Source organism: Stigmatopora argus, chromosome 16, assembly GCF_051989625.1.
Source record: "Stigmatopora argus isolate UIUO_Sarg chromosome 16, RoL_Sarg_1.0, whole genome shotgun sequence".
In the NCBI taxonomy this organism is placed as follows: domain Eukaryota; kingdom Metazoa; phylum Chordata; class Actinopteri; order Syngnathiformes; family Syngnathidae; genus Stigmatopora; species Stigmatopora argus.
In genome coordinates this window covers 4,843,192-4,859,479 of record NC_135402.1, presented here as the reverse complement: position 1 = coordinate 4,859,479, position 16,288 = coordinate 4,843,192, and the positions used below count along the sequence as shown (strand labels likewise).

The window sequence follows — 16,288 nt, the reverse complement described above, 5'->3', positions numbered from 1 at the left end:
CTTCACTATACCTGGTCATATTTAAAAAAAAAGCCTTACTATACGATTCTAGACCAATAACATCCTCCTTTACTCTCTCCGTCCAATCAGCATGGGTTTTAGTAAAGTGCTATGAATTATCTTCCGGGTGGGCGTGTCCATACGGCAAGAGCTAGAGGAGGTCAAATGAACTGCCTAGGATGCGAAAAGTGTGTAGCTCCTGAATTTTTGTCAAAAGTGGAATATATTAACAGTTAACGCGAGGCGCCCATAAAACCTACAAGTGAAGGTAGTCGCATACTTAATTCAGAACATCTTCAACGTGTTTAGGTGTTTACATGTCGCGCTAAGGTTAGCTGATGCTACATGTCGCGTGTATACTGAGCGATTGGATAATATAACATGTTCAAATCTGTTATAATTATTTTTTTTATGTGTACGATCGCAAAGTGATTATAGGTAGACACCCCAGTAGCCTCTGATTTATCCTAGTTTGTTGAGGGAATTTGGTCTTCTACTGTTGTGGCCGTAGCAGAGCAGCCGACATGTTTCATTCAGTGCCCCGTCGTGTTACCGCCGAGGTCGGTGTAAAGACGCTCCGGCTCCCGGGCGTCCGGTCATTCCGACGGGCTATGCAGGAGGATGACGGCCGAGGCCCTCGGCTTTGGCTGGGCAGGGCCGCGGGGCAGCTTCTGTCCACTCTCCGGCGCGTTGGAGTCCTCGTTGCGGAGACGAGATCTGGTCAGAAGAACAAGGGCTTACTGTCCATATTCGCGGATCACTGCGGCTTTGTCACTGGCCAGAGGCTGAGGCGTGCATGTCGGATCGCCGAACTCTACTCCAACCTTTATTCGGAAAGGACCCGTTGGACCCTTGTGGGAAGCATCTGGCGTAGGTTCCAGAGCAGGCATCCTTCCCCGGGCAAGCTAATCGCTGCCATTGCTGGGGTCTTTGTGTGGGACAATGAGAAGATACAAGATGAAGAAATGCACAGGTTTGGATGCTCTCTTTCTCTTTTTTTATTATTTACTAAAGTAACACACAGCATCAACATTCCAACCACAAAGTAGCTCCTTCACTAGTCTTGCACACTCTTGTTTACTTAACATAAGGATCAAAGGTCACATACCGAACTGGTGTACTTCTAAAATGAGCTTACCATTGACGCGGCAAGGAAAAAGCGATAAAAAAGGTGGACCAAGAATGCATTTTTTTGGACATTTGCAGATGCGGGCTGGAGCTGCAGGCTCTCGAGGCTGTGAAGAACCTGAATGCAAATGCCGGCAGAGCGAGCGCTCGCGTGGAAGCCGGTTGGGAAGTGGTGATGGATAAGACGGACTTCCGAGTGTGGAAGCGGCCAATCCCTGACAGTCACCTTTATGAGTACAGAGGTTAGCAAATACACAAGTACCCTATCATGTGGACAATTTAGGCTGTCAACATTTTCATGTGTGTTTTATTACAGTGTTGGGATCATACACTGACGTCACACCAAGGCAGTTCTTCAATGTGCAGGTGCAAATTGTCTTTCTATGATGATATTCTCTCTTTGCAGTCCATTTGCCCGCCTATTCTTTATTCTAATGTCATGCAAGTGTAGAAATTGTCGGATGATGTATATGTGGAGTAATCTCTTGCGCAACAAAAGAAATAGTTGCTAGTAAACGGAATATAAATAGCACTTGACTGACCGCTCGCGACTTTGTCTTTGTCCCCAGTTGGATACAGAGTACAGGAAGCAGTGGGATTCTTTGGTTATCAAACTGGATGTGGTGGACCGGGATGTCAACTCTGGCTCTGAAGTTATACATTGGGCTACGCACTTTCCCGTTAGTTTCCCTTCTTTTTTTGTGGATATTGTTGGTGTTTTTGACAACTGCTGTTTGGTAAAATGATGTCAATTCTTTCTCCATAGTATCCCATGTACTCCAGAGACTACGTGTATATGCGGCGTTATGAGGTCGACTTGGAAAACAACCTGATGATCTTAGTTTCCCGGTAGGAATTTAGAAAATTCTACCACATTACTTCATCTTCTTCCTATCATTAGCACGTGTTTACACATGCGCTAAAACATGATGTTCATTTTCTTCAGCAAGCCATCCTAATTTTAGCAATTTTAACTCAGTTTAGGCATTTTGTTTATGTGCGATTCACGTGACATAAAAAGCTAACGTCATAACAATAAAGTACTGTTCAAGTGAAATGTAATATCTTGTTTTTTTGTTTGTGTGTGTGTGTGTGTGTGTGTGTGTGTCACTTTGTTTGTTAGAGCCGTGCAGCATCCCCGAATTCCAGAGTCCCAGGATTTTGTGAGAGTTCACTCCTATCAATCCAAGATGGTCATACGTCCTCACAAGTCCTTTGATGAGGTGAGAATAATATTTTAAAAAATGACTTTCCCGATCACAAAGCCTAAATTGAAAGATGTTAATGTCATGATAGAATGGATTTGACTACCTGCTGACCTACAGCGACGACCCTCAGACCGCCTTCCCCCGTTACTGCGTGAGCTGGATGGTGTCCAGCGGTGAGCTTCTCCTCTCATAAGTGTCCATGGTTCAAGTGGCCTTCAGACATAAAACATGAAATTGATTTGTACCTTCTACTTCACTTTTACATTTTACTTTACCTTACCTTTTACTATGATGAACACAAATAAGAATCAAAAGAGAAGACGTACACGTGCAAAATTAAACTCATTTAGTTTTATCCTATAACGACTCGACAGGCATGCCAGACTTCCTGCAGAAACTTCACACCGCCACTTTGAAGGCCAAGAACTTGGAGGTGGGCATCCACGACTACACCGCCGTACACAAGTCCAAGGACAACGTGGGCCGTCAGCACAGCCAGGAGCGCCTCGCTGCCGAGAAGAAACACGCCGGCGGACCCGGTCAGATGTTCGCTTGATGGTTACGACTGCGCGGACCACCCTTCTCAGACGAAGCCCTCCGAAAACCTGCGTCGTAGGTAGCATTAGTGTAAAGATGGTTGCTGTTTTTTTTCTTTCTCGGAATTAGCGTCAGAACGGAGAATGGACCTCAGTGATACGTGTCACTCCCTTCGACAAAGCATTTGTTGTTTTTGTTCTTCTGGACTCTGTTTCTGCAGTATTTTCATGAGGACTTGTGTTTCTGCACTGATCGATGAAGGCATCCATAAAGTAAAACTGGTCTGATTTTTTTTTTCTTTCTTTGCCATTTTTTTCTGGTCTGGCCACCCAATATGAGGGCTTCAGAAAAAGCTAACCAGTCCTTCCGTAGCGAGGGCACAGTGTCTTATAACAACCGTGAAATTCCTCGCGTCCAATTGTACACAGGCATTTTGGAGTCCTAGTTGGGGGAGGAAAAACAGCACTTCATATTGGTCTGTCTGTTCACCTATCATTTCAAAATGGGGGGAAAAGTGGAGTCCATTCCAACTCCTTTTGTAACACGCTATCGATTCACACTGATTTTCCACCTAAAGACTTTGTCACTAAATGGAATTAAATGACTTGCAAAACCTCTGTAATTCTGCTCTCTCGCTTGCATTGAGAATGTACAAACATCCTGACTGGCAACATTAATGCATTGCTTGTAAATGATAAATAAAATGTTTACAGGCTCTCAATTTGACAGTCAATACACACGCTTTCATATTTGTTATGTTAGTCCGTTTGGACTCGAGTATTGACGTCTATGCATGTTAATTACATTGACATCTCTGTGCTTCAATTACATAGACATTTATGTGCATCATTAAAAAGCCTTACTATACATGGTCACTTTTTTATGAACAAATAATAGCCTTACGATACATTGTCTACCATTTTTTTAAAGAAAACAATTTACTATACATGGTAATTTATTTTTAAGAAATAAAACCCTTCCTAAATATGGTCTTTTTTCACGAGAAGACTTACGATATTAACAAACAATACTATACATGGACTTTAAAAAAGCTTTACTCTATGTAGTGTTTTTAAAGAAAAAGCATTATTATACATGGGCATCTGTTAATGAAAAAAAGCCTTACTATACATGGTCATTTTTAGCGAAAGAAAGCTTTACTATACTATACTATTTGTATATTAAATGGGGGGTATATTAAATATACATTTAAGCAACGACATAGTATAGTAAGGCTTTTTTTTTAAATGACAGTGTGGCTATGGGTATATTAAATATACATTTAATATACCCATAGCCACACTGTCATTTAAAAAAAGCCTTACTATACTATGTCGTTTTTTAAAGAAAAAAGCCTTACTATATACTCTGTCGTTTTTTATGAAAAAGCCTTACTATATACTATGTCGTTTTTTAGGAAAAAAGCCTTACTATATACTATGTCGTTTTTTTTTTAGGAAAAAAGCCTTACTATACTATGTCGTTTTTTACGAAAAAAAAGCCTTACTATACTATGTCGTTTTTTTTCGGGAAAAAAGCCTTACTATGTCGTTTTTTACGAATAAAGCCTTACTATGCTATGTCGTTTTTTTACGAAAAAAAAGCCTTACTATACTATGTCGTTTTTTACGGGAAAATAAAGCCTTACTATAGTATGTCGTTTTTTACGAAAAAAATGCGTTACTATACTATGTAAGGCTTTTTTTCTTAAAAGAACGACATAGTATAGTAAGGCTTGTTTCTTAAAAACAACAACATAGTACAGTAAGGCTTTTTTTTTCTTAAAAAACAACATAGTATATTAAGGCTTTTTCCCTAAAAAAACGACATAGTATAGTGAGGCTTTTTTTCCTAAAAAACGACATAGTATAGTAAGGCTTTTTTTCTTAAAAGAACGACATAGTATAGTAAGGCTTGTTTTCTTTTAAAAAACGACATAGCATAGTAAGGCTTTTTTTCTTAAAAAACGACATAGTATAGTAAGGCTTTATTTCCTAAAAAACGACATAGTATAGTAAGGCTTTTTTTCTTTAAAAAACGACATAGTATAGTAAGGCTTCTTTTCTTAAAAAACAACATAGTATAGTGAGGCTTTTTTTCCTAAAAAACGACATAGTATAGTAAGGCTTTTTTTTCTTAAAAGAACGACATAGTATAGTAAGGTTTTTCTTCTTTAAAAAACGACATAAAATAGTAAGGCTTTTTTTCTTTAAAAAACGACATAGTATAGCAAGGCTTTTTTTCTTAAAAGAACGACATAGTATAGTAAGGCTTTTCCCCCCTAAAAACGACATAGTATAGTAAGACTTTTTTCCCCTAAAAAACGACATAGTATAGTAAGGCTTTTTTCCTAAAAAACGACATAGTATAGTAAGGCTTTTTTTCTTAAAAAACAACATAGTATAGTGAGGCTTTTTTCCAATCCAGCATAGACACTTTGACGAATGGAGGTATATTGAATATACATTCGATAAATGTATATTTAATATGCCCCCCATTTAATGTCGTTTTCTTACGAAAAAAAGCCTTATTGTACTATGTCGTTTTTTACGGAAAAAAAAAGCCTAACTATACTATGTCGTTTTTTTACGAAAAAAAGCCTTACTATACAAGATCATTTTGATGATAGAAGCCAAAGGAGAACACGCCATCTCCACACAGGTGGACTGACCTGGATTTGAACCAAGGACTCCAGAGATGTAGGCCTGACCACCAAGACGTCATGCATCTTTCATTTTACAAAAAAAAAAGCCTTACTATACATGGTCATTTTTTGTGAAAAAAGCCTTACTATACATGGTCATTTTTATGAAAAAAAGCCTTACTATACATAGTCATTTTGATGATAGAGGCCAAGGGAGAACATGCAATCTCCACACAGGTTGACTGACCTGAATTCGAACCAAGCACTCCAGAGCAGTCAGTCTGACATCCTAGCAACCTGCACCACCAAGCCATCCAACATGTCCTTTATTTTACAAAATTAAGCCATGGTCATTTTTTTTCATTAAAAAAAGCCTTACTATACATGGTCAACTCTTATTGAAGAAAAAAAGCCTTACTATACATGGTAATTTTTACTGAAAAAAAGCCTTACTATACATGGTCATTTTTAGTGAAAGAAAGCCTTACTATACATGGTCCTTTTTCATTAAAAAGCCTTACTATCCATGGTCATTTTTATGAAGCTTTATATGTGGTCCCTTTTAAGGAAAAAAAGCCATACTATACATGGTATTTTTTCAAAGGAAAAAAGCTCTTACGATACACGGCCTTTTTTTTCTTGAAAGAAGATTATGTACAGTACATTTTTTAAGACCATGTATACTAAGCTTTTATTTGGTAAAAAAATTACCACACAATTGTTCAAAACTATGTATTGTAAGACCATTTTCTCTTTAACTCAGGCCATGTACTATAGTAAGGCTATTCTTTATTTTTTAAATTTAAAAAAGTAGACTATATATAGTAAAGCCTTTAAAAAAAAAAAGCATAGTAAGGCTTTTATTTGAGTTTTTTTGCTTTATATCTACTATACATTAATTAGCATCCTTTACTAAGTCCTCAGAGCCTCCTGACTTACATCAAGAATAAATATTTTTGAACATCAAAATACAAAACCAATCATTTCACACATTTGTTACAACAGCAATTTATACATTTAAAACAAATGTCTAATATATCATGTGCCGTCATGACCTGTGATCACTTTAACAAAAGCGCCCGTCGCCACCTTTTGCGTCTGATTACGCCACGTCTGCACGTTTTGATTGACGGATCCGTTAACGGCGTTCATAAAACGAGCCCTCTCGTTGGGGCACTTATTTTAATTGAGGCGCTTCACAAATCTGCCACCGTGGCTTTTGGCCACAGTCACCATTTAAAGACGATGGATGTTTCAATAGTGTTTATTACATGATACAATCGTAACAGTCTGAAAGTGTGAAGGAAAACAAAATAAATTCGGAAGATTTGGAAGGAAGGCAGCGAGTGTCCGCAAGGCTCCAAAGTGCTTGGCACAACCATGGACAAAGATGCACTGCATGGTTAGATCAAGCACAATGGCGCCTTGGGCAAAGTGGCAAAAACGAGGAGAGGACAAAAGAAATATGGACGGCAACTTGAGCTGTAGTTTTTGGAAGAAAAACAAAAGACGGAAGAGAAATAAGAACTTTTTTTTCTTGTATCATTTGATTTCTTCTAGTTGAAATCCGGCAAATGAAAAATACACATTCATAGAATAGTCTGAAAAGAGATCAGACCTGAAGATGGATATATCAATTTTAAGAGACGTTTTTTTTGTATTTATTATTAATTATATTATTTAAAACGATCTTTTTGGCTTTTTTTCCTGAGCTGAGGCTTCTTCATTTTCTTCAACGTATTTTATATTATGTTTGATTGATTTGCCTTGGGTTAGAAATTTCTTCATTTGCTATATAAGTGGATATCTGAACAAAATAAAACTAAATACTATTCTAATGTGACCTGCGAATGTGTTTTTCTTATAGGTAACAATAATATCAATAAGAATGATTATTGTAACAAATACAATCGACTATGGCTTAAAAGTACATGAAAAAGATTTTTTTTAAACACCTGCTTCATGTTACATTGTATTAAGTAATCGTCAATTTTCTTCATAAATGTCAATTTGATAGACCAGTGTACATTGCCCATTGCAATAAAAAAATACAATCTAAAATGCATAAATTCTAAAAAGAATATAGAAAAAAAAGTCATGTCCTAAATTTGTTTTTTTTCATTTGCAAGAAAAATTCATTGCATAATTCTGTTTCCAAGATCAATATGTAAGGCATCGCAACCAAAAATGTGCACGAGTCATTGTGCCCTGCAGTTTAACAAAAATTATAAAAAAACAGGTCATTTAAAACAATTGAAAGTAGAAAAATATATGAGCTTGATATCCAAATCCAATCAAAACTGAATCCAAGCAATTTGTAACTGTATCTTTGTTTATAAAACCTATGGAAAAGATTATCTTCCTTTCTACATAATAGTTTTAATCTACAACCTTTACTATTATGCAAAAGACAATTGGGCAAATAAATGAGTTTTAAAAAAATAGTCCTAGACTAAGACTTATCGTGTAACAAAAAAAATGGTCCCACCCTTATTGCGGACAAACTGCGTCAAACCCCACCCACGCCCCATCTTGGCGGTCGTCCTGACTTTGGCGAAACAAACCACGGAAAAATGTCCCCTTTTTCCCAGTGCGACGTTCTTAAAATCCCTCCAATTTGTCCCAAAGTATAAGAATGAATTGAAGGGGTCAATAGGTCAAACATAACCTTATTAAACAGCAATCCTGTTACCTTCACTTGACTCTCTCTCCTCTCCAGTGCGGTCTTTTCGGGGGAAAAAATCGGAACGTTTGCGATGATGTGGAGCCCATGCCTAAAAGCGAGAACTTTAGAAATGATGGCCAATGTTTTCACGGAGCATTCTGACCCTGAAGTACGGATCCTTACCTGCTTGATTTCCAAAGTTCACCTGCGGCACTGCAAAAACACCTGATGAAAGGAAAAGAGAACTTTTTAGTTCATGATTACACAAAAAAAGACCCACCTTTTCCGTTGGAACGGCGTCTTTGAAGATGGACGACTATTGGAGACGCCTCCATTGGTGAGATGTTCACAGGTTCTCTGCTGGAGCCCGACTGTCCCGACTGCGTCCACGGCACCCTTCAAGTCACTATCGCCTTCCTGCCCCTCCTTCCAGCTAAAGGAGGGGTCAGCGATGTTCTCCTCTCGGGATAGGTGCGTTGCTACACACTTCTATTGGACCTGAAACGTGTGTGTGTGTGTGTGTGTGTGTGTGTGTGGTAATTTTTTTTTTTTTAGGATGTCTCCAATTCCGCATTTCATAAATATTAATACAGAGGCCTCCCTCCGCTCCCGCCCTCCCTAAATGGCTAGTTTCTTTAATTTTGTTAGTAAGGGGAGTGGGAGTGCTTTATTCACTAAATGGCTTTTATTAGTGGCTGGTCTTCAACTCTTTCATTAGCTAAAGTGCTGCTATAATTTACAGGGGGAGGAACAAGGGGGGGTGGGTTGGAGGTCTGATATGTAAGGACTGAAAAGTCCTTCAAGCGCTTGGATTCATGCTCGGTAAAGTAAGTGGAGCCCGTTGGATATTAGCGACAGTATTTCGAGTTTTCATGCGTGAGTTTTGTTTTTCTTGGGTGTTTTGAATGCGTTTCATAGCACATTAGAGCTCAAATTTGATCGTATGAAAAAGACCATTTTAAATAAGATGAATGAATTAAATGAAGGAGCGGAGGATGGAAAAAAAGGCAGCCGATGGGTTAAATAAATTGAATTTGTTGTTCTTCTGGCCAAGATGGACCCTTCGGCCAATTAGTTTATCATAAGTAGATGTCCAATTCATTGAAAGTGGGAGATTAGGAGCCTACGAGTGAATGTACCGTATTTACTCGCGTATAGGCCGCCCTCACGTATAAACTGCACCCTTAAAATTGCCTTAAATTTGTTGAATTTTACAATTTCTCGCGTATAAGCCGCCCCCTGATTCACAATTTTCACCTCTATATTCATGGTTTTAATAGGGAGTACAAATGTGTTATATTGAGGGAAAAATCATCACACGTGGTAATGCTGAGATACTGTATGAATCAAAAGCACATTATTAGGGTCAATATCATGGAGAATTAATTCATCCAGTAATGATTTTCTTACTGCAAAACGGAAAATAACCAACAAATAGTAAATGTTACTTTGCCGACATGTACTGGAGAAAAAGAGCCATGTGCGCATATATACGGCTTGTATGTGAGAAAATATGGTACATTGGCTGCCAGTTTCCCACTTTCAATGGATTGGACGTCTGACGTCGGAAATAGCAAGGAAAATGCTATAATACAATCAAGAGTAGTTCAAAATCATATTTACCCCATGACAATTAATTTTCGGTGACCTTTGGTAAAAAAAAAATCAACAGTTAATTATCAATACGTCAATACTTTTGACAACTCTAATAAAATACTGCTTCGAAAAAAAATATATAAAAAAATTTGGGAAATGCTTACATACATAAAAAATAGAATACATGAAATAGAACATGTAATTGACAAACAAAGCACAAATAAATACAATCATATAGAGATAAAACATTAAGAATGAAAAGCAAACAGAAATGTAAAAATATACGTTTTGAATGAAAAAATAAAATAGGAGGCAAATATTTTGGGTTGAAATTAGCTCACCAGTTTTACCTATTCATTTACCTTAAAGATATATTACTTGACCGAAACATGTTTTAACCTCCAGAATCTCAAAAGTCATTTTTGTGAAACCTTTTCCTCCTCTACATTTTTAATCCTATAGATTTTTTGTGGAGGCAAACGAGTGCAAAAACAAAAGTGAATTGATATAAAAATCCATCCAAGAAAACACATCTATCACAATGTAGTCGTAGCCATACTTTACATTGAACCATTGAAGACACCTGTCGATACATGACCACAAACCATCGTTGAGTTATAAAATGGCTGCTTCTCTTCTCACGAGTTGCAGAATATCGACATGATGCCAAGCACGCCTCGACCGGGAAAATGTGCTTTTACGTGTGTGTGTAAGTGTGCCTTCAATTGAGTCTTGTTAGTTGTGAACAGCTGCTGCATGATGTCCCCAAACTGCGTCTGAGTAAATGAACTGATTAACCTGAGTGGCTGTTCCGAGAGGCCGGGGGGAAAAAAAAGTGGAGATGCAGAAATGGAGGGGGGGGAAACTGGGCTGAATAAGCGCCTTCATCATCAATCCCCCGTAAATCGTAGCGCTGGACAGGCCTTTTAAATGCCCCCCCTTCTCAGAGCCAGGCTCGAATAGTTATGATGCTGCAGTCAATCCGTTACAAGGAAAGCACCATATACAACTTACTGCTATATAATGCATTGGGTTCAGCCATGGATTATTTTAAATACAATTAAAGTGGCTATTTGTTTAGATAGGCTGCAATAATCATTGGAGAATTTGAATGTGACGTCTCAGTCACTTTTGGGGGATGGGGTATTTTTTTTATTCATGTAGTATTAAATTGAATTGTGTTTGTATATTTTTTCCAGTAATGATAGCGAGTTTAAAATTTTAGACTGTAGAACATAGTAAATAAAGTTGAAATGAGGTGTCGGGTAAATAACAGACAGAAACAAGTCAATTTCTTGCAAGGTTGTGAGTCATTTATTTGTTTCCACATTGTTTCTATTCAATGCAAGCGTTAACCAATATTCAATATGAACTAATCATGGTGTTGAAGTATTCCCAAAGTGACACGCACATTCATGTCATCCATTTCAAAATAAGAACACGTTGACAAGCACATTTCATGTTTGTCTTTGTGATGCTGGAGCCATGCACGCACGATGCCACGATGATCATGATTTTTTTTCCCCCATGACTATTTCTTCACCAACTGTATAACATCTTCATCTTCCATCACATGATCCTTGCCCACCTTCTGGGGGTTGTGTTTGACGGACGCTCCCCACACGAGCGCGCTGAAAAGAGGTCGACATGAATGGCGTGCGACGGAATCAAAGCTACACGGTGGCGGCGGCAGAAGACACCAGTCGGTGGCACAAAAGACTCTAATGTGGCGTGACACCACTTGGCCCCCGCCGCCTCCCCTAAGGATCACTAATGCTCGGCAGCACTAATGTATTGACTGATTGACGACCGAGGCGCACGCATTTAGAGATGGACACCCACACCCACACCCCCACCGCCGATCCAAAAGGCCGCAGTCAATACATCTCTGCAGTATTTGCGCACAAAGAGGCGGTTACAGGTTAAATCTGAAGCAGGACTCCTGGTCATGCTCTATTTTCATTTTATATAGGACTAAAATACGTCATATGCAATACCTGTTTTCGTTTTGAGAGGTAAATCGAAAAAGGTCAAAAGGAAATTAATAAATGAAAAGCTGCCATATAAAGTCAGTGAAATAATTTTTGCTTGCATCTTTTGTTGCAAAATTCAGCGTTACACGCGTGACTAAAACGTCATTAATGAACTTCTAAATATTAACAATAGTTTACTTGATATTACTATTAATCAGATGAAACCGTGTTCAATATTTATAAAGGGATTGCACATTTTGTTTTAATTGTGCAATGCTAAAAATGTAAAAAAATTAATGAGCCCCATTATTTATTATAATAATAATCGGACATAGGCTTTGTCATCATCATCGACTCGACAAAAGCCTAATTGTCATCATACCCAGCTGCGTATGAGTATATATATTTATATATATATTATAAGCAGCTCTGTATAAAGATGCCCCTTATAGGACAACATATTATGTATGAATACCTGAGTAACCTGACCAAATGAAGAAAAAAAAATGGAAACCCCTCTCACAATGAAAGAAAATATTCTGACTTATTTTGGCAAGCAATATCATAATTTACCCCCCCGAGCTGCAGTACTTACTACTTTAATTCCTTGATGAGGTTCTTGTGAATCTTCAAGCAGAAGTCTTCGACAGCGGTATGCTCGTCAGGCAGAACCACGGGAGACGTGTAGTCGGGAAGCTGGCCTTTAGGTTTGGTGTAGCTGAACACGTGAGCCCGTCGCATCTCAGGTTAGGACAGATGGTACGAGAAAACAAGAAATACAGATCCGTGGGGCCCCACTTACATGCGCACGAGCTTGAGGTAGTCCCACATCTTCTCGAGGAGATCGTCGAAGTTCCATCGGTGGTGGGCCGAGATGGGCACGCAGTGCGGCACCTTGTAGATCACGTCCAGCTCCTCGATGGAGATCTGGTCGATTTTATTGAGCACGTAAATGCAGGGGATGTAGACCCTGCAGAGATCACATATAACTGTCACTAAGTGTAATGAGAAGGCGTTTTTTTACTGTGAAAAAAAAATGCCCAAGATGTTAATATATTTATTTTTGGGAGAACTTTTTATGTAGCATTTTAGCATGAATTGTTCATATGGGATTTATTTTTATAAATATATGATTGCCCATGGTGGACAGCGCTCGCCACCTCATTCTAAACATGAGGATGAAACCCCTTTAAGGACCACATAAAGAACCCTCGTCGCCACACCCACGACAACTGCGCCTCGTCTTCTCACCGATTTCCCTCCACTACGTCGATGAGGTCATCTGCCGTGCAGTCACCGCGGAGGGTGATGTCGGCATTGTGGATTTTGTATTCGGACAGGATGGTCTTCACCGTCTCGCTGTCTAGTTCGCTTTGGGAGCACTGCATAGACAGAACACACACAGCCAAAAATTGATCCAGTTGTGAAGCTGAAAATGTACAAGCATATCCAAGAGTGCAGCGTTGTTGCAGTTTCAAAGGACGGCCTACCGTGGCAGTAAAGTTGAGGCCCCCTTTGTCCTTCCTCTTGAAGCCGATATTGGGCGGCTGTTTGTTCAGTCGGATGCCGAACCCCTCCAGCTCGTGTTCTATTAGCCTCTTGTGCAAGAGAGGTTTCAGAACATCTAGCACTATCAGGATCAGGTTGCAGGTGCGAGCCACTAATGGACACACATCAAGCGAGACAGACGTTGTCACATAACCGGAGGTTTCGCTTTGTCTCGTCATCGCCGCAAACATGTGCAGTCATTTCGGCGTTACCTGCAATAACTTGTCTGCCTCTCCCTTTGCCATCTTTGGCCCCTTCAATGATTCCGGGGAGATCCAGAAGCTTTGAGGGGGAAAAAAGAGAAAGTCAAAATAAACTTCAGCACTAAAGTCTGTTGGTGACAGCCAAAAAATTTGATTCTCCTCCTACGCACCTGGATTTTTGCTCCTTTGTAGCGAATGACCCCTGGGACTGTTGTGAGGGTGGTGAACTCGTAGGCGGCAACCTCGGAGTAGACCCCCGCCAGATTGCTCAGCAATGTAGACTTCCCCACTGAGGGAAAGCCCACAAAGCCGACACGGGCGTCCCCAGTTTTGGCAACGTCGAAACCTGAGAACAGAAAAACAACATTTAGACAAAATGACAGCACAAATGCATGTTCTGCATTATTTGGGATGTTGAATTGGTTGCATTCAACCTTTAGATTGTGTGTGTGTGTGGTCACAATTCCATTTACCTTCTCCTGTGCCACCCCCGGAGCCCCCTTTCGGTGTGATGAGCTCCCTCCTTAGCTTGGCCAGACGTGCTTTGAGCAGACCCAAGTGGTGAGCCGTGTTCTTGTTCCTCTGAGTCCTGCCCATCTAAAAGAAAGGAAACAGCAGAAAACCGATCCTCTATTAGATTAGGTTCATTTACATCAATGGGAACATGTTAAAAAAGTTGTATCTATAATTGATTGATATTCAAGATTTTATTTTATTCATTTTGCCTCACAATTGACATTTTATTTCTGTTGATTCATTAATATCCTACAGTTCATGCAGGTTAAGAATTTTTCATCACAATTACAGGTGAGTCAATATATAGCAGTGCAAATAATTGTTTTTAAAATAAAGTAACGAACAGGTTGCTAGTATTTTTTTCACAAACGTCAACTCATTTACTGCACTAGACATCCAATAGATTTAAACGCGAATGAACAAATGTTTTTTTCCTTAATGTTTATATTGCATTCGACCAATTGTGGCGTCCATTTGAAATCCAATTGCAGTATTAGTCGCCGGCGTGCATATTGAAATGGGAGATCAAAAATTCCAATAAGCTTAATTCACTGACCGATCCATTTTGAAAAATAAAAATACAGAAATAAAATGAGTACGTATTGCTTTGGTGCCGTGAAATTAACGGTTATTGACAACTGACAGGTCGAGTTAAGAACAGTAATGTTTCGTCTCCTTTCGACGTAGTAAACTGGTTGATATGTGGGGTTATATTCAGTTCATAGCTAAAATCACATATAGATTAAAAGTTAAAAGTTATCCGGATGTATTTCAAAGATCAGACGGCACTTCAAACATGCATTAAAACAGATAGATAAAATGAGCCAATTTTATTAATGCCTGCTGTGTGGACGCGGCTAATTTCTGCTAGCGGTTCAAGCTAGCCGTTAGCTGAAAACGTGCCTTGACTCATTCCTTTCATTCTTACCTCATTTTCAATCTCGGCGATTTTGGCAAGTATACTCATGATGGTTGAGGTTCGGGTCACAGTTTTGGTTTGTTGTTAAAAGTTCAGGAAATTACACAGAGAAATCGGTCAGGTTAAAAATAATGTGTGCGGTTGTGCAGAACGTTGCAACTTTCCACGCAGGCGCCGAACTTCACTTCCTGGTGCCAAATCTCGCGAGAACATATATATTTGCCCTCCCCTTTTACTCGCAGGACGAAAATTATAGCTAGTAAATTTAGATTATTATTATTATAATTATTAAAATCTTTACTTGGAAATGTTTTCCTTTAATTTATATTGTTTTATAGAGATATGAGGTAGAATATTTTTAACAGTTGTGATTTATGCTTTGAAAAAATTAATTACTTAATTAAAAAGTACAACCCTGCAATAAACACCCCCAAATGTTATTGCTTTTAAATTTGATAGGCAACTATATATTATGTATTTCGAAATAATAATGACAATTTAAAGGCTTTGAAAACACAGTGCAGATTTATGATTAAAAAAACCTGACATATTGTAGTTAGAATTTTATCATTTGATTGTTTTTACTTTGTTTTTTGCTGAGTTAAATGTGACGTAAAACATATTGAAAAACTATCACAATTCCATTATTTGATGAAAAAAATTGTTATCAAGAATGAGATGAGTGTTGTAGATTTTGAAATTGAAATCAAACATAATAAATCAGCTGTCAGCCACATTTATTATTTCTTCTCTTCAATACATCTCAGCGGAACCATTTCCTGTAAAAATAAATGCATTTGAAAGATGTCATTGAAAACAACCCCCCGCCCCCGAAAAACATAACATAATTACATTCTGTATAGAACCTCGCAGATATTTTATTCATATTCAATATATATATATATATGTTTGTGTGTGTGTGTATATGTGTGTGTACTTACTCCATTCTGATCAGTTTAACATCACATGCATGGTATTCTGAATCTGTTTGTGCCCAGATCCCTGTTTGTTGTTAATTATTACACTGTAGGAGGTGTGCTTGTCCTCATCAAAAATACAAAAATAGTACTTTTCTATAAGGTAGATACGGTATTCAGCGAGTTGTTCAGCATCAGTTGTTGTCCAGCTGAGCAAAAGGGGCGCAAAAAGAGCAAGTGAAACACAGCAAGACAAGACAAGATTCATTATTACTGAGTTTGTGACATCTGTACTGTATATATTGCCTCCATTTAACCACCTTTACTTGAAGTCTTCTTCAATCAGAATGCATCACCAAACATCGGGCATTATTCAAGTGCATTGATTATTAAAAAGAAGTGCAGCTACTGATTTAGAAACATTTAAAGTTGGA

The 16,288-nt window shown here is 38.5% G+C and overlaps 2 protein-coding genes and 1 long non-coding RNA gene across 4 annotated transcripts; 1 reads left to right on the top strand and 2 right to left on the bottom strand.

The window, feature by feature from the left end:
• The first annotated feature begins 114 nt into the window (after window positions 1-114).
• stard7 (StAR related lipid transfer domain containing 7) lies at window positions 115-3,740 on the top strand. Its single transcript, XM_077623305.1, has 8 exons — window positions 115-973; window positions 1,207-1,370; window positions 1,445-1,494; window positions 1,698-1,808; window positions 1,895-1,977; window positions 2,252-2,351; window positions 2,425-2,509; window positions 2,711-3,740. Exons 1-8 carry the CDS (start codon window positions 525-527, stop codon window positions 2,890-2,892), a joined length of 1,224 nt encoding a protein of 407 aa, XP_077479431.1. The 5' UTR covers window positions 115-524; the 3' UTR covers window positions 2,893-3,740.
• On the bottom strand, window positions 2,222-10,032 carry LOC144091185 (uncharacterized). 2 transcript variants are annotated; one of them, XR_013305642.1, is made up of 5 exons: window positions 8,366-10,032; window positions 8,210-8,291; window positions 5,765-5,841; window positions 2,440-2,549; window positions 2,222-2,341 (listed from the first exon to the last, which is right to left on the bottom strand). It is a non-coding gene; the product is annotated as an uncharacterized LOC144091185 (long non-coding RNA). The 2 variants fall into 2 exon arrangements; XR_013305641.1 differs by lacking the exon at window positions 5,765-5,841.
• A 1,037-nt stretch (window positions 10,033-11,069) lies between these two features.
• On the bottom strand, window positions 11,070-15,136 carry drg1 (developmentally regulated GTP binding protein 1). The gene is made up of 9 exons (XM_077623605.1): window positions 14,947-15,136; window positions 13,976-14,099; window positions 13,673-13,848; window positions 13,512-13,581; window positions 13,242-13,411; window positions 13,003-13,133; window positions 12,554-12,721; window positions 12,347-12,469; window positions 11,070-11,409 (listed from the first exon to the last, which is right to left on the bottom strand). Exons 1-9 carry the CDS (start codon window positions 14,983-14,985, stop codon window positions 11,310-11,312), a joined length of 1,101 nt encoding a protein of 366 aa, XP_077479731.1. The 5' UTR covers window positions 14,986-15,136; the 3' UTR covers window positions 11,070-11,309.
• Window positions 15,137-16,288: the final 1,152 nt, after the last annotated feature.